This window comes from Paroedura picta, chromosome 15, assembly GCF_049243985.1.
Source record: "Paroedura picta isolate Pp20150507F chromosome 15, Ppicta_v3.0, whole genome shotgun sequence".
Lineage (NCBI taxonomy): Eukaryota > Metazoa > Chordata > Lepidosauria > Squamata > Gekkonidae > Paroedura > Paroedura picta.
This window is the reverse complement of record NC_135383.1, coordinates 27,173,097-27,197,238: the sequence shown is the minus strand read 5'-3', so window position 1 is coordinate 27,197,238 and position 24,142 is coordinate 27,173,097. Positions and strand designations below refer to the sequence as shown.

Sequence of the window (24,142 nt, the reverse complement as noted above, 5' to 3'; positions counted from 1 at the left end):
AGGGCTGATCCTGCGTAGAGCAGGGGGTTGGACTAGATGGCCTGTATGGCCCCTTCCAACTCTATGATTCTATGATAGCATTGTTATCAAGATGCTTCCTTCAGAAAGAGCACCTTAAAATGTATCCAGAAGTACCCAGTACATTGGGTACTCCTAACTTTAAATTCAGTCCCTTAGAATGTAATTTTTACATTGCAAGGCCTTCTGTTGTGGGAGATTTCATTTGTTCATTTCTATTCCATCCAGCAGAGCAGAAGGAGAAAATCCAAGGTAAAGCAAAAGAAGGGGAAGCAGGAGGGAGAGCTGAAAGAAAATGAAGAGTGTGCTGGAGGAAGTGAGAAATCCAAGTCATCTGGAGATTCACTGGAAATTCCTTGTCCAGATGTATGGAGACTCTCTCTTGATGAGACACGGGCAGTACCTGTTAAGGATCACCTTTCTTTGCACACACTGGATTGGAAAAGAATCAGCAGCAGTGACTCAGAGTATTCAGATGCTGAGTATGGAATGCAGAGCAAAACCAGGTTTGTGCTTGTAAATAGGTGAAGGCCTGTCCAACACTTGGGTTTACGTCATTAGATTCCATTTTGGGCAGATTTAATGTTTATTGAATCACAAGAAACATACAAGAACAATACAGATTGCATTGTTAATGGATATGGCCTTTAGCCTTGAGTCTGTACCTTGTAGTGTGCTCTCAGTATCTGTGTGTTTGTATGAGAGAAATAACTATTAAAAATGAGTATTAACACATTTTTAAACATGTATTGGGGCTTCAATTGGAAGAAGAAGAGTTGGTTCTTCTATGCCACTTTTCTCTACCCGAAGGAGGCTCAAAGCGGCTTCCTCTCCCCACAATAGACACCCTGTGAGGTGGGTGAGGCTGAGAGAGCGCTGATATCACTGCTCAGTCAGAACAGCTTTATCAGTGCCGTGGCGAGCCCAAGGTCACCTAGCTGGCTTCATGTGGGGGAGTGCAGAATCGAACCTGGCATGCCAGATTAGAAGTCTGCACTCCTAACCAAGCTGGCGCTGTTTTGAATTTTGAATCCATATATTTAGGAGGGATTCTAAGATGAAAAACCAGGAGTCTGTTGATTGGAAGTCAGCTGGCATAACTCTCCACCCATCCTTCCCTCCCTTAGAATCTTGAGGGAAGAAGCTGCAGGAGTGAGTAACAATCCAGGAGTGTACTGGCTGAAGCCTAGAGTCAGTGCAAAAATGTTTGTTTTTACAAGATTTAACAGAAAAGGTAACAGTTTAAAATTTGGGAGATCCTAGAAATCTGTTACAGTTAATTGAGCTGGCTGGGTCACTTAGCTATGTATGTTTCAACTTAAGATTCTGTCTGTTTGCACATGTTGTTGAAACAGTGATATAAGTTCCACTAGTTTGTGTTTATTTTCAGAGTAAAACTGAGTTTATTTTCAGAGTAAAACTTCTGGTGTCTGTTGCTCACTTGACATGAAGTAATTTGCACTTTAAACTGAGACTTCTATATGTGCCCTCTAGCCCAGCTGGTCCAGGGCTATGGGCTGGGATGTCACTAATACGTGGATGACACCCAACTCTACTTCCTAATGGCCGGCCGGCCGGACTCTCCCCATGGTAGGCAACTGGGAAAGTGTCTGCCGGAGTTACCAGCTTTCCGCAGGGCCTGCAAAGATGCCGCTCTTCCCCCAGGTGTACGGTTGAGGCCAGGACAGAGTCCCGGGTTTTTCCAACTGGATCCCAGTTTCATCAGACCAGCTCCCACTATCACTAGAGGAAGATCAGGGGCCCACGCTGAACAAGGTGGGATCAGAATAGTTTATAAAAGATGTCCATTGTTGCTATTGTATTGTGGTATTGTTTTATTGTTTAAATTGGGTATATTGGGGTTTTACTGTTCTTAGAATTTTATGATGTAAACTGCCGCAAGACCTATTGGGGAGTGGCAGTATAGAAATCTAAAAATAAATAAATAAATAAATAACCAAACAAACAAGTAAATATGGTGCTGGGTAAAACCAGCTGCCAGCCAGAGGAGCCCAGCCAGGATCTGGATGGGTGAGTGGACGGTAGCTCACAGGTGAGCTGGATGCAGGCCTGTGTTGGGGGGGGGGGGAGATGCTTGACTGGGTTTGCTGGGCTTCCTAGTTTGATGCAAGTATCCCAGCAGACCTCATTCTGCTCCTGCAAAGAGCCAACTCTCTCCAGGATCAGCTGTTTGGCAGGCTGTGTATGTAGGCCCTCCTTGCACAACCCAACAACAACTGGTTCTCCTTGTGTAACCAAAGCTGATGCCAGGGAGAGAGCCCCCTGTGAATCACTTGTTTTTTGAGCTGTGTGGGAAGGACAGGTTAGAACCCCCCCCCCCCCCCCGCACAGGCTACCAAACAGCTGATTCTTGGAGAAAAGCCTGTTCATGGATCAGCTCTTTGCCGGCTCTGGAGGCATTTATATGGATCTAGGCCCCTTTACATGCCTCAGAGCAGAAAAATTTGGCCTTCCCAAATCAAGCTGAAACAAATTGTAGTACCAAAAATGGAATTTGGGAAATTAGCCTGTTGTTGTTGTTGCTGTTGTTATTTTGCACATCTCTATCCATGTGAACCTATGTCTCCCAACACATCCTATCATTAACAGGCTTGTTCTGGCTTCCTTTATAGTGTCTGGGTCTTCCCCTTTTCCTGTTGCATTCAACTTTCCTTAGCAAAATTGTCTTTTCCAGTGACTCTAGTCTTTTAAATATACACACTAATTATCTTTATCCAATGCCATGGACATCTGGAGAACCACCCCTCTATACCCAAAAATGAGGTGACCCAAAGGGAGTAACGGGCTTAGTGTATTTTATTATCTGTACACCGCCCGTGGCGCCGCGGGCGCCACGGACTAAATAAAATAGTAAGGGGTTCTGGGGCGGGATGTGTCCGGGATGAGGAAGGGTCCGGATTGGACCCTTCCTCATGACAGACAATCAGAGGGACCAATCGGCAGGCGCGAAGCGCCTGCCGATTGGTCCCTCTGATTCCCAGCCTCAGTAACTGCGAGCCGCGCGCAGCGCGGCTCGCAGTTGCTCCCGGCCTGACGCGTCAGGCCGGCCCCTGAGGGAGCCCCCGGCAAGATTCCAGCCGCCGAGACTCCAGCCGCTGAGAGGGAACCACGGCCGGGCCGCGCCCACGCGGCCCGATCCGCGGGCGCGGCTCGCGGGTGCGGCCCGATCCGCGGGTGCGGCCCGATCCGCGGGCGCGGCCGGGCGCGGCCCCGCGGGCGCGGCCGGGCGCGGCCCCGCGGGCGCGGCCGGGCGCGGCCCCGCGGGCGCGGCCGGACGCGGCCTGATCCGCGGCCGTGGCCTCCTGGAAGCAGCGGAAAGAACCCACCCCCCCCAGCCGCAGAAGAACAAATAGACGCACAGGACCCGCCGCAGCCCAGCGCACCACGCCTGGGACTCCCCACCAAAAACCAGGAGACGCCGAGGAGCCGCCACCCGCCTCCTCTTTCAGGTAGCCTGTCCCTTGCTCTGTCCCTCGCCTGCCCCTCGCTCTGGTCCCTGCCTGCTAGCGCCCATTGTCTTCTGGATGCAATGGGCTTTTTTACTAGTTATTATATAATACTAGTAATCAAGCCCATTGCAGTTCAAAATGCAATGGGCGCTAGCAGTGAGAGTGGGTTTGGGGGGGGGGGACTACCTGCAGTCTTTGGGCGGGCTTTGAAAGGGGAGAAGGGGGACACGCTCCCACCCACCCACCCCCTCTCTCAGAACCCCCCCCCCCGAAAAGCGGCGCCGCGGTCCTCCCTCCCAAGGCGAGTCAGAACCCCAGGTCCAGTCACCGCCCTCGTGCTGGTCCTGGCTGGTCTCTGCTGTTTGTCTTCGGCCATCGCACTTCCTGGTTCGTGGGGCTCCGTTGGGTGGCGGGGCCTCCCCCGAGGGGCGGCTCTTTTTTTGCAGCTTGCAGGAGTCCGGGGGTTCCCCCGAGCGGTGGTTCTTTTTTTGCAGCTTGCAGGAGTCCGGGGGTTCCCCCAGGCGGCGGCCTGACGCAGCAAGAGGCGCTTTGCGCCTCTCGCTGCGTCGGGCCGCCGGGCAGGGAGCCCCCAGCAGCTGCGCGCGGCTCACAGTTCCTGGGGCTGGGAATCGGAGGGACCAATCGGCAGGCACTTCGCGCCTGCCGATTGGTCCCTCCGATTGTCTGTCATGAGGAAGGGTCCAATATGGACCCTTCTCATCCCGGACTCATCCCGCCCCAGAATCCCTTACTGTTTTATTTAGTCCGTGGCGCCCGCGGCGCCACGGGCGGTTTACAGATTATTATTTTATTATTATTATTAAATTTATATACCATCCCTCCCCCTGAAAGATGGCTCAAGGAGGTTAACAACGCAGGATAAATTACATGGTGTAAATGGAGGGGAGAGGAGGGCGGGGGGCGGGGGCCAGCTGGCCGGCCACTGGAGGGGGGAGGGGGGGAAATGTCGCCGCAGCCCAAGGAGCAGGCCCGCCGGAAGGTGGAGGCCGGGAAGCTTCACCGTGGCCCAGGTAGCAGGCTGACGTGGCGGCAATGCTCCTTAGGCTGTGCCAAGGCCAGGGCCTGGATGGGGGAGGGTGGCGGGGAAGCGTCGCCGCGGCCCAAGGAGGCCGGCCACTGGAGGGGGCGGGGGGGAGGTGTTGCCGCAGTCCATGGAGCAGGCCCGCTGCGTCTGCTCCATAGGCCGCACTGAACCCAGCCACGGAGGGGGAGGGGGGAGGCTTCAGCACGCCAGGGACTCGCCGAGACTCATCGATGGAGGCTTGCCCGGCCGCCATCGCGCCCACAAAGGCCTTGCCTGGGGAAGTGGGTGGCGTGGGCGGCTCACGCTGAATCAGCACGCTGATGCCGCCCAGCTACTGGACACGCCGGTAAACCTCGCAAAGTTAGTGCGTGCTCCAGTCCGGCCCACCCATCCGCGTCCTCCCCCCCCCCCCCCCAGGCCGATGTGTCCCTGAGTCTGTGTGATGACGGGGTGGAAGAAATCATGGAAGAAGGATGGCTGCATGGATGCCTTGAAGGATAGAAGGAAATATGACACACAGAGAGATGGACAGATCAAGGCAGCGACAGAGACAGAAAGCAGAGACAGGAAGGAAGGAAGGAAGGAAGGAAGGAAGGAAGGAAGGAAGGAAGGAAGGAAGGGAGGAAGGAAGGAAGGAAGGAAGGAAGGGAGGAAGGGAGGGAGGGAGGGAAAGGGAGAAAACGGAATGGAAGATATACAGGGAGAAGGACAGATAGTCAGACAGAACAGACAGGCATGGATGGGAGAGAGAAAGGAGATACAGGCATGGGTGGGTGGCTGGGTCGAAGGATAGGATGAAGAAAGACAGACAGACAGAGAGCCATGACGAGAGATAGATAGAGGCAGAAACAGACAGAAAGAGACAGAAAGGAGCTAGAGAAAAACAGGAAGGCAGACACACTACAGACCAAGACACTGTCTACCCCACTCTTTCTAGCGCCCGTTGTATTTACACGTACAATGGGCTCTAAATCTAGTCTTTAATAATTGTTAAAGTTATCCTTCTAGAGGGGGTGGGGGAGAGATCACAGCCTTAGGCTTTTTTCATCGGGAAGGTGTGCTTGCCTGCAGCAGAAGAATCTGGTTGCACCTTAGAGACGGTACCATGTTTTTGAGAGTCAAAACTTGTCTGATACTTATTCTCTGAAAATCTCATTGGTCTCTGAGGTGCTACTGGACTTTAGAAGAGAGTTTATTTGTTGTAATAGAAGTTAATACTAGAATGCCACCTATTAAGATAGTGCCTTCCTTCTGTGGGTTTTTAAAAATAAGTTTCTGGATAAAAATAAATTATTTAAAAAACTGGTGCCTCACTTAACAAGGGCTGCTTTTTCGTCAATTGACATTATAGGAAGGGGCTTTGGCTCAATGTATGCTTTGCATTCAGATTGCCCCTGACAGCACAAGTTAAAGGATGTCAGGAACACCTATTAGACATAGATATTTATTTGTAGTCATTTAGACCAGTATAACATGGGTAGACTTTTTGAGAACTCTGAGAGCTGTTAGAGGTTAGATGGTGCTGAGCAAGCTGAACCATGTTGAGTTTCCTTATCACATATTCAAGAGAAGGCATAAGTTGGTGATACCTCACATGACAAAAGGTCTTTGGTTTGGCTCAGTTTCAGCTTGGTGTAGTGGTTAAAGAGTGGCAGGCTCTAATATGGGGAGCTGGGTTTCATTCCCTACTCCTCCACATGCAGCCAGCTGGGTGACCTTGGTTTAGGACTCTATTAGAGCTGTTGTCACAGAGCAGTTTCTCTTAGAGCTTTCTCAGCCTCACCTACTTTGAAGGGTGCCTTTTGTGAGAAGGCAAGGCAATTGTCAAGCCATTTTGAGGCTCCTTCGTGTAGTGAAAAGTGGGGTATAAAAACCAACACTTCTTCTTCCTAAAATATAATAGAGCTGGGAAAAACCTGGTCCGGGTGGTTTACATGAAACAAGAAAATGATACAGGTAGCATCAAGGTGATAACAATAACATTAACATAATAACAATAACATTAAAGAACGGTGGAAACTGCAAAAAGCCTATGCTCGGCTCTTACTGAGACCCAGTGAGTTGGGCGGATTTGTAGCGGTCGTAGTAGGGAAGCGGGGGGCTTGGGGGCCAATGGGAAGCAATGGTTTAGGTTGACCTCAACCAAATGCCTGGTGGAGGAGCTCCCTTTTGCAGGCCCTGCGGAACTGTTCAGGTTCTGTCAGAGCCCTGATCTCCTCTAGGAGCTCGTTCCACCAGGTGGAGGCCAGAATGGAGAAAGCTCTGGTCCTGGTTGAGGTCAAGCGGCCTTCCTTGGGACCAGGGACCACCAGTAAGTTGGAGGTGGTAGAGCTCAAGATTCTTTGAGGGGTGTAGGCAGAGAGGCGATCCCTCAGGTATACTGGGCCAAGACCATGTATGGCCTTAAAGGTGATAGCCAAAACCTTAAGCCTGATCCGGAATTCAACCAGGAGCCAGCACAGCTGCTGGAGGATTGGCTGGATGTGGGACCTCCGAAGTGTTGCTGTGAGGACCCTGGCAGCCGCGTTCTGGACTAATTGTAATTTCCGGGTCAAGGATAAGAGCAGGCCAGCATAGATCTAGTTCCTGAAGTCGAGTCTAGAGGTGACTGTTGAATGGATCACTGTGGCTAAGTGTTCCGGGGCCAAGTAGGGCGCTAATAGTTTGGCTTGGCTAAGGTGGTAAAATGCCAGCTGTGCTACCGTTGTGGTTTGAGCCTCCATTGAGAGGGAGGCATCAAGAATCACTCCCAGGTTCCTGGCAGAGTGGGCCACTGTTAGCTGCACTCCATCCAGATTGGGTAGGTGCACTTCCTCGCTTAGACCTTTTCTGCCCAGCCACAGGACCTCCGCCTTTGAAGGGTTGAGCTTCAGACGACTCTGCTTCAGCCACTCTGTCACAGCTTCCAGGCAGCTGGCTAATGTTTCTGGGGGAGAGTCAGGGCGGCCATCCATCAGGAGGAAGAGCTGGGTGTCATCAGCATATTGGTGGCAACCCAGCCCAAACCTCCGCACCAGTTGGGCAAGAGGGTGCATAAAGATGTTAAATAGAGTTGGAGAGAGAATTGCCCCTTGGCTTGATGACCTCTCTCCTAATGCTACCCTCAGTCTGCGATTCCGGAGAAAGGAGATCAGCCACTGAAGGGCATTCCCTCTGATCCCAGCAGCCGCAAGGTGGTGAGCTAAAAGCTCATGATCTACTGTGTTGAACGCCACTTGTGGCCTTCCCAAATACACTCAGATGTGCACTGCTAGAAAACAAGATATTGACAGAATGGGCCTTTGGTCTTGTTCAGTAGGGCTGTGCTTCCATTCATAATCCTTGATTTTTGTTCCTGACCATCTGGGTCTTGTCTGTTCTGTTCTTTTTAAGTCTTTCCTTACAACCAACATTTTCTAGATTAGTCTTCCTTTGCTTAGAACTAAGTATTTTGTGCCAGACAGTAATTTCCTTTTTTTTGCTCTTTTCCTGCTGCTGAGGCCTAGGACCTCTCCTCTGGTGATAGGAAGGTGTTAATGACCATCCTTGAGAGAGGAATGATAATTGGGAGCTAGGTTCAGCTGAACTAGGTGGGACGAGCTGGGGGGCAGAGAGAACCCCTGAGATAGGCAGGATCTCACCCCACGGTTCTGCCCACCTCCCCAGCTGCTAGATTAGGGTGGGGGAGGTGGGGTAGGGTGGTGACAGAGTTAGTGGGGTTAGGAGGGTTAGGGAGGGTTAGTGCAGTTGGGGAGGAGGTGGGACTTAGCATAGGAGTTAGGATTGATGTCCTCTCTCTCGAGTGGGGCACACGGAGAGGGAGGGTCGCCCGGGAGAGATGGCAGATGCTGGGACCGGGATCCAAACGATCATGGGCCAGGGGCGCTATGGCTGGGGGAGGAGGTTGGACAAGAGAAGGGGTGGGAGCACTGGTGTCCCGCATAGGACCTGGCCGTGGAGACACGGCCGGCGCCCTGGGTGTGCTCGATCCCCTTCTAACCTCCGTCCCATCCCCAGGGCTGTGAGGGTAGAGGCTAGGGAAGGTCCGATCTTGGTCCTGTGCAATGCAAGGTCGATTAAGAACAAGACCTCCACTCTGCAGCACTTCTTTGCAGAGTCGGGGGCGGACCTTGCTTGCGTGACCGAGACCTGGGTGAGGGAGGGGGAGTTGGTGGCCTTGAAAGAACTGCCCCCCCCCTGGATTATTGGTCCTACACCAATCTTGGACCCATAAGAAGGGAGGAGGGGTTGGCAATTCTGGCCCGGAAGACTCTCGCCTGCAGGGCCCTCCCGGTGCAGAAAATCAGTGGAGTGGAGTGTGTTGGTATTGGGTGGGGCTCGGTCAAGAGCGCGGCCATCTAGCTGGTATACCGTCCGCCCAGTGCGCCACCAGATGCCCTGCCCTGCCTGCTGGAGGCGGCGGCCACGTGGGCGTTGCAGTTCCCTAGGCTCTTAATCCTGGGTGACTTCAATGTCCACACGGACTCGCCCACTTCAGGACTGGGTGGGGACCTGGTGTCATCCATGGCAACACTAGGGCTCTCGCAATTTGTTGCCGGTCCCACTCATCACGCCGACCACATGCTCGACTTGATTTTCGGTGCCGGGATAGAGGTAGTTCTGGAGCCAGGTTTGGCTGTGCCATGGTCAGACCACTATGCCCTGCGGGCCCGGCTTGGGATACCACCACTCCCCAGTTGGGCGGCGGGCACATTTTTGCCCGCCCGCGGAGACTCATGGATCCAGTTAGTTTCCAGAATGCTCTGCGGGACCCGATGCCTCCTGGCGACTCACTGGCAGCGTTAGTAGAGGACTGGCAGTCCCGTCTGACAGCCGCTATAGACGAGATCGCCCCTAAGCGTCCTCTCTGCCCTCGACTCAAGCGGGCCCCCTATGCCCCCCGCAGGGCTCTGCGCTTTGCGAGTGAGAATCTTCTGATCATTCCCGGCCCTAGGGAAGCACGCCTAGCCTCGACCAGGGCCAGGGCCTTTTCGGTGGAATGAGCTCCCGGGAGAGCTGTGGGCCCTGCGGGACCTTTCAACGTTCCGCAGGGCCTGCAAGACAGAGCTCTTCTGCCAGGTCTATGATTGAGGCTGGGGCTGCTGTGGTATATTGACTGCTCTCCCCTGGGCTTCTTCTTGAACACTGTTGACCTCCTTCCTTCTCCACCCCCCCTTTTTTTAGGAAGGGGGGTAGGAAGGGGATATTATTATTGTGCCGCCATGCTGTAATGTTTTTAAGTCTTTAAATGGGAGTTTTAATGTGGTTTTTAAGACACTAACCCGCCACGAGCCATTCAGGATTGGTGGGTAATAAATAATAATAATAATAATAATAATAATAATAATAATAATAACAACAACAATAATAAGTATTCAAGGTTGCAAAATCAACATCAGTCAGATCTGTGTTGTTGTTTGGGGTCATTTTTGAGCTCCTATTTAATACTGTCTTCTATTTATCTGTTTGCTGCAAGATCTTTCCAAGCAACAGTTCGCCAGGCAGCTTTAACCTGCTTCCTTTCCACTGTGAAGTCAATAGAGAAGAAAGTCCTCTATGGCTATTGGCCCGCATTTGTACCTGACACGCCTGGCATAGGAAGCCCACAGTCACTGTCCTTGATGACAATTGCTTTAAAAGACCCTTCTGCAAAGGTAAGAGCATTTCATGTCAGGAATGAGAGCCCTTCCTCTTTCTTTAGGATGCTTTGGGCTGTTCCTGTGTTGAGCAGGGGGTTGGACTAGATCAGATGTCTCCAACCCCCGGTCAGCGGCCCGGTATCGGGCCGTTAAGGCCATGGTACTGGGCCGCCAGCGGCCGCGGCTGCCTTCCCCTCCCCCCGCAGCGAGAGGGGGGAAGAGGCAGGGAGCTGCCGCGCATGCGTTTTTGCGCCCCCTGCTGGCGAAAACGCGCATGTGCGGCTGTTCTGCGCATGCGCGTTAGCGCCACCTAGTGGTGAAAATGCGCATGCGCGGCAACTGTGAGTGCGCATTTACGTGCAGCTGCTGTGACCGGGCCGCCGGCTCTCTCCCACCCTCGGAGGCGGTCCCCGACTATAAGAAGGTTGGGGACCGCTGGACTAGATGGCCTGTATGTCCCCTTCCAACTCTGTGATTCTGTGATTCACTTTTGGTCTCTCAAGCTCTCGTTTTCATGGCCTCTTTCGTCCTACTGACACACCGTGGTGTTCTCTGTTGGTCATGTTTTTGTCTCTTTTTTATTTCAGACACGTGCCTGCGCTCTTCAAGTCCTTTCAGCAATCTTGGAAGACTCCAAGCAGTTCCTTTCTGTTGCTGAAGATGCCAATGACCACAGGAGAGCTTTCACTCCCTTCTCAGTTACTGTTGCTTCCAGCATCCGTGAGCTTCACCGCTGCTTGCTGCTGGCCCTGGTGGCTGAATCCTCTTCCCAGACCCTCACCCAGATAATCAAGGTAAATTGGTTGACTGGAGAAATGAGTACATTTTGCAAGTGGCTATTACTGCACCTGCAAGTGTGCCAGTATAGCCTCTGGAACAAGAAAATTGGGCTACAAGCTGGGTCTACAATGGTTGGGACTACAAACTCACACTCGACCCATACCAGTCTGGTTTCAGTCTGGGGTGGAGACCGCGCTGGTTGCTCTGATGGATGATATCCGACGCCAGCTGGATCGAGGCGGGTCCGCCATTCTCGTGTTATTAGATCTGTCGGCTGCATTTGATGTGGTCGACCATGAGCTATTGGTTCACCGCCTCGCCGGGACCGGAATTAGGGGGGCTGTACTGTAATGGCTGGCCTCCTTCCTCCGGAACCGGATGCAGAGGGTGGAAGTGGGGGATGAACTATCGGATCCCTGCGAGCTCCCCTGTGGGGTTTCGCAGGGGGCGGTACTCTCCCCCACGTTGTTCAACATCTACATGTGCCCTCTGGCCCAGTTGGTTCGGGGTTATGGGCTAGGGTGCCACCAATATGCGGATGACACCCAGCTCTATCTCCTAATGGGCAGCCGGACAGACTCCCCCCCAGATACATTCGCCAGTTGTTTGGAAGCAGAGGCTGGATGGCTCAGGCAGAGTCACCTGAAACTCAACCCCTCCAAGAAGGAGGTCCTGTGGCTGGGTAGAAGAGGGCAGGATCAGGAAGCGCGCCTCCCATGCCTGAATGGTGTACAATTAACATCTACACCAGTGGTAAGGAACTTGGGAGTGACTTTTGATGCCTCCCTGTCTGTGGAGGCTCAAGTCATGAAAGTAGCCCAGACGGCTTTTTTTCATCTTCGCCAGGCCCAGCTACTAGCGCCCTACCTGTCCTCGGAACACCTAGCCACTGTGATCCACGCAACGGTCACTTCCAGATTAGACTACTGTTACTCGCTGTACGCAGGCCTACCCTTGACTCTGATCCGGAAGCTACAACTGGTACAAAATGCGGCAGCTAGGGTCCTCACTAGGACACCTTAGAGGGCCCATATTCAGCCGGTACTCCGTCATCTTCATTGGTTACCAGTCTGTTTCCAGGTCAAGTTTAAGGTGTTGGTATTAACCTTTAAGGCCATATGCGGCTTGGGTCCTACTTACCTGCGGGACCGTTTGGTTACTTATGCCCCCCGCAGGGCTTTCCGCTCTGCGGATATGAATCTACTGACTGTCCTGGGCCCCCGGGACTTTCGCCTGGCCTCGACCAGGGCCAGGGCCTTTTCGGTCCTGGCCCCAACCTGGTGAAATATGCTCCTGGAGGAGCTAAGGGTCCTGTCGGAATTACCATCTTTCCCCAGGGCCTGTAAGACAGAGCTCTTCCGCCAGGCATATGGTTGAGGCCAGGGCAGAGCCCGGGTTCCATCCAAGATTCTTAATCCATCGGCCAGTCTCTCTCTCCTCTCTCTCTTACAGAATTAACGTCCAACCTCTCTCTGAACAAGCGGGGAAAGTGGGGAAAGTTATAGAATAGAATGCCATCTTTTATTATAATAATGGGGTATTTATGGGATTTTATGTGATTTTACTTTGATTTTATATTTTATTGTGAACCGCCGTGAGACCTTTTGGCGAACGGCAGTATATAAATCCAATTATAAGTAAATAAATAAATAAATAAATAAATAAATGAATAAATGAATGAATGAATGAATGAATAAATAAATAAATAAATAAATAAATAAATAAATAAATAAATAAATAAATAAAATTCTTTAAACAATGCAAACCAGGAGTTGATTCATTTGTCCAGCAGACCTCTATGTGAGTGCTTCAGGAATATGAAGGCCACTGTTTTTATGAAGAGATGCTTCTGCATAGGTTAAAGCCAAGACTTTCATAATGAAACTGGCATTGTTACAAGTTGAAGGACTGCAATTGAAGGACTGCAATCTGGATTTTCAGATCGTTAGGTGGATAGGGAATTGGTTAGAGAACTGCACTCAAAGAGTTGATGTCAATGGTGTTTCATCAGACTGGAGGGAGGTGAGTAGCGGGGTACCTTAGGGCTCAGGGCTCGGTCCAGTACTTTTTAACATATTTAATAATTATCTAGATCAGCGGTCCGCAACCTTCTGGCTGCTGCGGACCGCTGTGCCGGAGTGGGGGCAGAGGGCGGTCTGGGGCCCCATGCATGCGTGGCAGCCCCAGCGCAAGACTGCCGTGTGTGTGCGTTTGCGGTCCTGCTGGACGCAAACGTGCATGAGCGACAGTCCGCGTGTGCGCATTTGCGCCACCGCCATGCCGGTGGCTGCAGCTCCCTCTCTTCGCCCCTCCAAATCGGCCGCCGAAGTGGCCGATTAGCTTGCGGCCCGGCAAGCTTCTCTCCCCCCCCCCCGAAGCAATTAGCTTGCCGGGCCGCAAGCTAATCGGCCGCTTCGCTGCGGGGGGGGGGGGCGGAAGAGGGAGCCTTCGTGGCCCGGGGGTTGGGGACCACTGATGTAGATGAGGGGGTGGAGGGACTACTCATCAGGTTTGCAGATGATACCAAATTGGGAGGACTGGCAAATACTCCAGAAGATAGAGACAGAGTTCAACGAGATCTGAACACAATGGAAAAAAGGGCAAATGAGAACAAGATGCAGTTTAATAAAGATAAGTGTAAAGTTCTGCATCTGCGTCAGAAAAATGAAAAGCATGCCTACTGGATGGGGGATACGCTTCTAGGTAACACTGTGTGTGAACGAGACCTTGGGGTACTTGTGGATTGTAAACTAAACATGAGCAGGCAGTGTGATGCAGCGGTAAAAAAGGCAAATGCCATTTTGGGCTGTATCAACAGAGGCGTCACATCAAAATCACAAGATGTCATAGTCCCATTGTATACAGCACTGGTCAGACCACACCTGGAGTACTGTGTGCAGTTCTGGAGGCCTCACTTCAAGAAGGACGTAGATAAAATTGAAAGGATACAGAGGATCTGGGGCCAAGGGACCAAGCCCTATGAAGATAGGTTGAGGGACTTGGGAATGTTCAGCCTGGAGAAAAGGAGGTTGAGAGGGGACATGATAGCCCTCTTTAAGTATTTGTAAGGTTGTCTCTTGGAGGAGGGCAGGATGCTGTTCCCATTGGCTGCAGAGGAAAGGACATGCAATAATGGGTTTAAACTACAAGTACAACGATATAGGCTAGATATCAGGAAAAAAAATGTCAGAGTATTTCAGCAGTGGAATAGGCTGCCTAAGGAGGTGGTGAGCTCCCCCTCACTGGCAGTCTTCAAGCAAAGGTTGGATACACACTTTTCTTGGCTGCTTTAGGATGCTTTGGGCTGATCCTGCGTTGAGCAGGGGGTTGGACTAGATGGCCTGTATGGTCCCTCCCAACTCTATGATTCTGTGATTCTAAGTCCAGCAGCAGTCCCATGTATCTTTGAGGTGTTCACCTGGGGACTGCTGCATCTCTAAACTGACTTGTGGTGTTGCAGAATTCATTGCAAGATCAGTGGAATTGGTAAATCTCTTTATTTAGAAGGTAGAATAACCTACTGAAAATAATGTAATCTGACATTACCTTTACTTGGGAAAGTCCACCTGTAGATGATTCCCCAAAATCTGGATGTTCAGCTTGAGCCTCTGCTGAATCAAAAAGTTATTCAGTCTTGGTGTGGTCAGTTCCACTCTGCTGTGAACCTCCCCAGACAGTAGGAGCTAAAAACCCTAACATTAAAAAATGATCTGTAATGTTTCTTTTATATTGACAGTGCCTGGCCAATCTGATCTCAAATGCACCCTATAGCCGGCTAAAGCCAGGGCTGCTGACCAGAGTCTGGAACCAGATTAAGCCATATATTAGACATAAAGGTAAGTAGGCACAGAGTTTCAGTTCTTTGTGTATGTGCAACAAATGTGCTATGAATGTTTTTATGTACTTTAGGACAGTGGTCCCCAACCTTTTTATCACCGGGGACCAGTTAATGATTGACAATTTTACTGAGTCCCGGGGGGGGGGGGTAGTCTTTTGCCAAGAGCGTTGCCGCCACCGCCTGAGCCCCTGCTCCACTTGCTTTCCCACTGGCGCCCCCGACTTCCCTCCGCCCGCTGGGAGGCACTTTCAGCAGCAGCTGTGCAGTGCCATGCCAGAGAGCAACAAAGGTGATCTGGTGGCAGAGTGGCAGGGCAGCTCCCTAGGCAGCAGCTGGGGAGGAGGATGAGGAGGAGCTGCGGCCCGGTACCGACTGGCCCGGGGGTTGGCGACCACTTGGTGGCTTTCAAATACCCATTTCAGAAGGCACTCCCAGACAGCCCAACATATTGCAACAGCTGAGAAAAACATTTCCCACCACCAACTATAGTGTATAGCTGTCATATTACCCCCATTCATACAACTGAGAAGAGCAAATTTGGAGTCCAGTGACACCTTTAAGACACAGAAATTTTTATTCAAGGTGCGAGCTTTCATGCGCATGCCTCTGAAGCTTATCTGTACTATTATATATCCTTAACACGCCCGCAGCGCGGGCGCCGCGGACTAAATAAAGCGCTAAGTGCTTTGGGGGAGGATTTAGGGCGGGCTTTGTCCGTGATGAGGAAGGGGCCTGATTGGCCCCTTCCTCCAGATAGACCATTGGCCGGGCCAATTGGCAGGCGCGAAGCCATCGGCCCGGCCGATTCCCGCCCTTCCAACAAGGAAGGAACTGCGAGCTGCGCGGAGCAAAGCGCCTCCGACGCGTCAGGCCGCCGGCCAAGGGAGCCCCCGGCAGTCGCGTGGAGCGCGGCTGCCGGGGGCTCCCTGCCTGGCTGCCTGATGCGGTGAGAGGCGCGAAGCGCCTCTCGCTGCGTCAGACCGCCAGCCTAGGCAGCTGCGCTCCGTGCGACTGCCGGGGGCTACCTGCCGTAGCGCCCGCTGCATTAGTTGCAGCGGGCTTGATTACTAGTACATATATATATTTGTGGTAAGGGATTGGAGGAGGAGCATGTCTCATGGCTTAAGTGCCACTCAGCGCTTAACAGCCACTCAGGGTGGCTGTCCCGCCCCTGAGTGCTGCCTCCTCCAACTGGCTTGCCTGTCTGTCCAGCAGCCAGCCAATCGCTTTCCGTCCCCCACCCCTGACCACGCCCTCCTCCTTCCATTTCCCTCTGAGGCTCAGAGGCTGCAGATCCCTGCTGTGTGAGAGCTGCCCCTGCCAGTGAGTTCCCTTCCCAGAGGCTTCAGCCTGCAGCCTTTCCATGTCCTGGGGGAGAATGAGAGGCCATCTGCAGAGTTCTCCCATCCCTCACCTCAAATATAGTACCTGTTGTATGCAACAGGCTTTGTCCTTTGTACATTGAATAAAATTTGGTTGGTCTTAAAGGTGCCACTGGACCCAAACTTCGTTATACATCTGGGAAATAAGAGCTCTTAAATGCATGTGTACCCACTCTTCACCAAGACAGGATGTTTTAGCACCTCTCCTCCAAAAAAAAAAAAGGGGGGGTGGGAAATGGAATTGATATTTTGGGTTTGTGTGTATAGCCCATAGTCTAAGTTGGTTTCTCAAAATGGAGACCAGAATTCGTTGCCAAGTTTATTAGATTACATGCTGATGAGTGTAAGGCACGGTTTGTGTGAGGCTCCTGCAAGGGAGAGAGAAAAAATGGGTGGATTCTATTTCAGCATATAAAAACCAGCATTTCAATGGAACCAAAACCAGTGCTGTTCTGGAACAGGCAAGTCCTGTGTAAAACTGAGCACAGCATAAAAATGTGGTAGTCTTTTGATTTGCAAACTGGGAGACTATTATTAGTCATTTTGTATTGCACCATCTAGTGTAGCCTTTCTTGACTGTTCTACTATTGAGAAACCCCTGAAACATTCTTCAGGCTTTGAGAAATCCCCACAATGGTGCGTTTATGGATAATATGGTTGAGAAGCATAGTTGTGTACACACCCACCCAGGACCCCTCCACTTCCCACCGCTTCGAGCCCATCATTGGCCATTTGGAGGTGGGGAGAGAGCAAGGTAATCAGACCATATACGGTCATATCACCCAGTAACTGTTTGGAGAAGTCCTTTCTCTGCCTGAGGCCCTGAAAATCCACAAGTAGTCAGACCGAAGTATCAGTTAGCTTCTGACTTTTCTTCAAGTTTTCCTCCTCTTTTTCTGCTTTTTCTTGCTTCTTAGCTGCCTCACCCAGGGACCCTTCTGATTTCCTTGAAGCAGCTCAGCTAATGTCTTGCTAGAGACTGGCTGCCCCCTTCCCACCACCAGCCTGTCCCAGCAGCCTCATTGCCCTCACCACGTTCCTTTGCGTATTGCCCTGGAGATTTTCCTGAATTAGGGCCTTCTGAAGAACAGGATGTCTACAGCTGCATTGAGAGCAGTATTTTTCCTTCTAGATGTTAATGTTCGGGTATCGAGCCTCACGCTGCTGGGAGCCATTGTTTCAGCTCAAGCTCCTTTGCCGGAGGTACAACTGCTTCTGCACCAGCCGACCTCTTCAGGGCTTGGCAATAGTGGAACCACTACACCCCCCTCTTCTGGAGTGCCTGAATGGCAGAGAAAAACCACAGGGGAGCCACCGATTCACATAGAGAACGCCCCTGCAGAGTCCTGCTGGCTCATCCGACTCTGCATCTCCCTCATCATGCTACCCAGGGAAGACAGCTACTCAGATAGTGATGCTGGTGGCGTATCAAATGCCAGCATCCACGAACCCTCCCCTGTTCGACTGGAGGCATTGCAGGTGTGTGTGTGCGGGGCGGGGGCAGGGGGGCTGCTGCCTGGGTCTTGATTGGGGCCTAGTGATTTGATCACAATTTTAAATTGGTGGTTTTAGGCTCCGGTTATGTGTATCTAGGAAGAAATGGGAAGTTCTCTCAGTTGAAACTCTAATGCAAAGTCTGGAAGTGAACTGGTATAGCATTGGTTGGATAAGTGACCCAATTAGGTAACACTGTGTGTGAATGATACCTTGGGGTACTTGTGGATTGTAAACTAAACATGAGCAGGCAGTGTGATGAAGTGGTAAAAAAGGCGAATGCCATTTTGGGCTGTATCAACAGGGGCATCAAATCAAAATCACAAGATGTCATAGTCCCATTTATACAGCACTGGTCAGACCACACCTGGAGTACTGTGTGCCGTTCTGGAGGCCTCACTTCAAGAAGGATGTAGATATAATTGAAAGGGTACAGAGGAGAGCGACCAAGATGATCTGGGGCCAAGGGACCAAACCCTATGAAGATAGGTTGAGGGACTTGGGAATGTTCAGCCGGGAGAAAAGGAGGTTGAGAGGGGACATGATAGCCCTCTTTAAGTATTTGAAAGGTTGTCTCTTGGAGGAGGGCAGGATGCTGTTTCCGTTGGCTGCAGAGGAAAGGACACGCAGTAATGGGTTTAAACTACAACGATATAGGCTAGATATCAGGAAAAAAATTGTCACAGTCAGAGTAGTCCAACAGTGGAATTGGCTGCCTCAGGAGGTGGTGAGCTCCCCCTCACTGGCAGTCTTCAAGCAAAGATTGTATACACACATTTCTTGGATGTTTTAGAACAGGGTAGTCAACCTGTGGTCCTCCAGATCTTCATGGACTACAATTCCCATGAGCTCATGGGAATTGTAGTCCATGAACATCTGGAGGACCACAGGTTGACTACCCCTGCTTTAGGATGCTTTGGGCTGATCCTGCATTGAGCAGGGGCTTGGACTAGATGGCCTGTATGGCCCCTTCCAACTCTATGATTCTATGATTCTGTGATTCTATGATTTATTCCAAAGGCCTCTTCATGCATTCATAGCGAAGAGCCAGTGGTCCTCCCTGTTTTTTACTCCAAACTGTGGACACAAAGGGAGAGAGACCAGTGTACACTGGATGTGCGACGAGGCCTGCACATCTCCTTACGCAGAACGGCAGGCTCGGACACATTGTTCATCAACCATGGCAGGACAAATAGTGATTGGAAAAATTTCTTTGGCCACCATCACCTATTAGGCAAAACAGTGCATTATCAAGGCCTATGAAGTCCAGGGCAAGATTGCTCCAGGGAAGATCATGGTGCACTCCACTTGCGCTGTAGCGTCATCTGTGGGCTTCTCCATCAGTTTCACTGGTGGTGGTAATCTGTTGTATGGCTGCATGGTCTTTTTCTCCAACTCCATGAGATACTACTACAGAGACCAGCTGGTTCTCTGGAGGCTGACTTTGGCAGCCTCTGGATAACTCTAGAGTGAATGTGACATGTAGTCTCCCACCCCGGGCACAGCTTAGGTACTGCTAACCACTCTGGATGACTTCAGCCACACTGTAGGAGAACGAAACATTGGATTCACCTGAAGGTTTCTTCTCTCCAGTGGGGCGAAGTCATCCACATCTTGCCCAAGGGATAGAGAGCACATTCACACACACAAATGCATTAAATAAATAAGCAAATAGACAAATAACAGCCTGAAATTATAAGAGAATGCAGCAGGGCTTGGGAGCAACTGGAAGGTCAGGCTCTGGTCACCAGCTCAGTGGTTGCAAGAAATTTGCATTACAGTTGCCCTACCTAGGCAAGCAGAGGCATGACCTAAGCACTCTGGATGACTTTGCCCCACTTGAGAGAAGAAACCTTCAGGTGAGCCCAGTGTTTTGCTCTATGGAAGACTAGGATGGGAAACATCTGTGATCATAATTTCTTGCACACGTGCATCATGTTGCACTGGGATGTCCATTAAAGTTACATAGATAAACTACTGTAGATACAGATTTGTAATACAATTGTCCCTTTAATAGAGGCTCAAGCTCCACCTTTTCATTTCTACTTTTTTTCCAGGTGTTACCAGCCCTACCTATTACCCATTGACAAGTGATATTTTAGGGAGTAATTTGTCCTGAATGTGAGATTGTATCATAGTCATTTATCAATTGCTAATATATACTTTGAGGTGTTAATGGTGAAGAGATCAAATGCATTCAAGAATTCATTTTTCTTGGATCACAAATTGATGTGAGTGGCGATTGCAGTATGGAAATAAAACATCAAATTGCTCTGGGTCAATCAGCAATGATGAGCTTGAACCAACATGGAAAAGCAAGGACATAAACCTGATTACCAAATGTAGATTAGATAGATCTATCATATTTCCCATAGCCACTTATGGCTGTGAATGTTGGACGATGAAAAAAATTGGACAAGAAAATAATAAATTAATTTGAACTCTGGTGTTGGAAAAGGCTTCTGCGGGTTCCATGGACAGCAAAAGTCACAAACAAGGAAATACACGCACAATACCTTTATTGGCATAAAGCAGATTAGCAAGTTAAACAAAGATAGTTTGGGATATCCCACCGTATTTCCAAAAGCCTCTTCCCCTGCTGCTGAAGTGCCTGAGAAAAAGTCCAGATCATTTACCATCGCCAAAGAATCTTCTACGAGCAAATTTTGCTGTCCAAGTTACCCTGTTCCACAGCCTCTTCACCAAAGGGCTTAATGAAAACTCAAAAGCTCAACTCTCTATTTCCAACTGCAAGTCTGTGCCCGAGCAACACATCTACAAACATACCAAAAACATCTACCTCAAACCATCATCAGCATTCTCAGGGACCCAGAACTCCAGAAGCAACAGAAGCTTCTGACTTTGACTTTTCCTCAGACCCACAACAAACTGGCTCATCTCCTCAAGATATTATGTCACCCTGTGATCCCTTATTCAACCAACTGCCTGTACCTAACTCGACCCAATTAGCAGACAAGTGTAAAAACCAGTCCGACCTAGGGACAGACCTTCTGTGACAGAGCAGAAGGTGACAAAAAATCAAAACCTGCTGATCAATCTCTGATGCTCCCTCATTTACTCAATTTCTACGATGACTGTGACTTGGCCGTGCAGGCTACACTTAAAACTTGCCCCAGTGACATCACAAGGGACGTGTAATAACAAATCATTGGCACAAGAGCTGTCTGAAGCTGGAGTCCTTTTAGGAGGACCTGCATGTAACCCTACTGAATTTGAGAATCCCTCTGCCCCAACTGCTACTTCAAGAACCTCCACCCTCAATGGCTGCATTTTCGATGATTCTGATGGTGTTCTGGACCAAATCTCTAATCAGAACTGGCTATCCCAGAGTCCAACTGCGAGCACTTTCAATATTATTTCATGGAATGTTGCAGATTGGACTAGCAAATATGGCGATGTAGACTCTATTAATTAATTCTCATTTTCACTGTATTTTACTTCAAGAAACTTAGTCAGTTGATGCTCCTAACTTCAAAGATTTCATTGTTTTATCATTCTCCTGCAACTAGAGTTCATCGCAAAGGTAGAGCTGGGTTAGCATGTCTTTTAAAGCCAACTCAGGGCTCAATAGTCTATTTTTAGGATCTTGTCCCCCGATGGCTATAGCCATCCTGCTATCACCTTCTGTGGATTACTATATCATCTTAACACATATTTACCCCCAGTTACAACTGAGAGTGAATTGAAAGATAATTGGTACAAGGAAATACTACAGCACATAAAGTCTGATATATAATTGGTAGGCAAAATCACGAAACTCCAGCCATATCATGTGACAGAAAGCAGTGGAGAAAGCAATTATGCTAGGACTAGATATTAAGCCCGCTGTGGCCAAAATACAGCAGGCCCTATCATGGTGGGTGGGTGGAGGGATGGGGCAAAGGAAGGAGGAAAAGGAGAAAGAGAGACAGACAGAAAGAAAGGGAGGAAGATAGAGACAGAAGAAGAGGGAGAGAAACAGGTAGCCAGAAAGAGGCAGATGGAAGAGAGGGAGAAAGGGAAGGACAAAGAGAATGCTGGGAGGAAGGGAAGGATAAAGGGAATGCTGGGAGGAAGGGAGGAACAGAGTAAGGTAGGTGGCCTTAAAGGGGACTTTGCGGCCTTCTGCTGGGCCCAGGGGCAGGCGAGGCTGCCCCAGGGCCCGGCAGAAGGCTCTGGACGGGGGCGGGGGCAGGGGCAGGGGCAGGGGCAGGCGAGGCTGCCCCAGGGCCCAGCAGAAGGCATGGGACGGGGGCAGCAGGCTTTGTGGCCTTCTGCCGGGGACAGAAGGCTCCCTGGGCGAGGGGAAGCCAGCCGGAGGACTAACCGGCAGAAGGGCCCGGCAGAAGTCTCCCTGGGCAAGGGGAAGCCGGCCGGAGGCCTTACCACTGGGGAAGGCTTCTTCCTCTGAATGGCGACTCTCTGGCCGGCCCAGGCGAAGCCGGGCAAAGCAGCCAATGGGGAGCCGTGCAAAGCGCGGCTCCCCATTGGCTGCTTGGCCCTCGAGTGACACTTGGCCCTCGAGTAAAAATCCCAGAGCCCGCCCTATCTCCTCCCCTTTAGCCTTTACTGTGGAAAAAGGAAAACAGTTCAAAAGAGGGCATGGTGGTCGGACACAGAGTGGACACCGGCCAGAACATTGCACAGCTTAGGGTGGTGGTGATAGCTGTGCCATGGGATCACCAAGAGTCAGACATGACTGAATGGCTATAACAACAACAGCAACAACTCTGATGTGTAGTTTAATGTAAAGCTCTGAGTGGTGATTGTAGAAAAGGAGGTAAAGAAGCCTGTAAGTGAAGCACCCTGCCCTGATTCACTCCCTAGGCAAAATAGATAAATGAAGTGCAACATCTCATTTCTCAGACTATCCATGGCCTCTTTCCCTTGGGTCCAAATGAGCACAGTGGTTGCAGGCCCATTGCTACAGTCTGGTTTGTTTATGTCAATCAGGCAAGTGGCCATGTACCATCCTGATTCCATATTTCCTCTTGATGGACAGATTTTGTGCAGCTGTTAGCACTTGTCATAATTGTATATTAATTTAAGAAGTATATTTGTAATTTTTAATATCTCTAACTTTTAAAACATAATTGTTTTGAGCACTGTATTTTTGTGGTGGTCACAGTTTTTCATTCATATTCCTTCTCTGTTCCTTTCTAATTTCTTAACCAGGTCTTGGCTCTTCTGGTCAAAGACTATTTCTCAGTTTCTCAGTACTATTTGCTTGAGCTTGGTGAAGTAGCTTGCAGATGCATGGAAGAAACAGATCCATCTGTCCAGCTGCATGGGGCAAAGGTAAATGTTTGGTGTAGAGCCAGTTTGGTGTAGTGGTTAGGAGTGCGGACTTCTAATCCGGCATGCCAGGTTCGATTCTGCAGTCCCCCACATGCAACCAGCTGGGTGACCTTGGGCTTGCCACGGCACTGATAAAACTGTTCTGACCAAGCAGTAATATCAGGCCTCTCTGAGCCTCACCCACCCCACAGAGTGTCTATTGTGGGGAGAGGAATGGGAAGGTGACTGTAAGCCGCTTTGAGCCTCCTTCGGGTAGGGAAAAGCGGCATATAAGAACCAACTCTTCTTCTTCTATAGTGATGGGACCCCCCTCCCCCCTTGCCTTTGAGATCTCTCATCTGTGCTCAGATCCTGGGGGAAAGTCAGAGCTTTTTTCAGTAGGGGGGTGTTGTTTGCTTCTGGGAATAGGTTTTGTTTGTAGCAGTTTTGTATCAAGAGTAACTTTCACATGACTTTCCACACTCCCCAGACAGTAACACGGGCTGCTTGATCCATGGAGAAGCACTAATGGAGAAAGAGCTTGGTGACATAATTGGGAGAGAGAGAGACATTGGGAGAGGAGAAGATGGTATAGAGGCATGCCAGCTGCTGTAGGAAGAATCTTTGAGCAGAGCTACACTGAAGGGAGATGCGGGCCTGCCAGCAATGACACAACAGCAGTGCAGAGTGTCGGGGATGGGCCTGATGAGTATGTCATGGTGGCTGATCCCATGGAGGTCAAAGCCCTGGTAGACTGAGGTTCCAGGACCTTATAGCTCCCAACATCCTTTGGGAGACACATAGCCAGTTGCACACATAAGATCCAGCATTGGGTGCAGTTTTCAGTGGCAGCCTCAGATGTTAGCTTCACGTGCAATTCTGGCTTTTCATAAAGATTCTAGAATTCCTTTGGAAGAATTCAGGCACATTTGGCTGTGAGCTTCCAATTTAAAAACGTTACCTTTTATCTTCTGTAAAGTCATCAGGGCTCTCATCTTTTACTATGGTATCATCCAAATTGTTTTTCAGGGATTTACATTCTGCTTCCCAAATGTACTTTAGCCAGCTAATCTAAGAGGGGGGAAAACAAGAAAAATAAATAGACTTTAAAATGTAACATGAACTACTAAAGAGATGCATTAAAACTAATCCAGCCACCGTCTCATCTACTGTGTGATGCTTTGGACAAATACAGTCCCAGGGCAGCATATAAGGTCAGT

General features: G+C 50.3%; 1 protein-coding gene across 3 annotated transcripts in view; it reads left to right on the top strand.

Moving 5' to 3' along the window:
* HEATR6 (HEAT repeat containing 6) overlaps window positions 1-24,142 on the top strand; it is a 77,313-nt gene that overhangs the window by 34,247 nt on the left and 18,924 nt on the right. For 2 of the 3 annotated variants that reach the window (XR_013226885.1, XM_077312562.1), the window contains exons 8-13: window positions 247-524; window positions 9,989-10,166; window positions 10,739-10,945; window positions 14,668-14,767; window positions 17,284-17,630; window positions 22,821-22,943. Coding sequence is in view for 2 of the 3 variants with exons in the window: in XM_077312562.1 (XP_077168677.1) it covers window positions 247-524; window positions 9,989-10,166; window positions 10,739-10,945; window positions 14,668-14,767; window positions 17,284-17,630; window positions 22,821-22,943 (1,233 nt within the window). In the remaining variant the exon portion in view is untranslated. The remainder of the gene's footprint in view (window positions 1-246; window positions 525-9,988; window positions 10,167-10,738; window positions 10,946-14,667; window positions 14,768-17,283; window positions 17,631-22,820; window positions 22,944-24,142) is intronic. The other variant, XM_077312563.1, reaches the window with a different exon arrangement.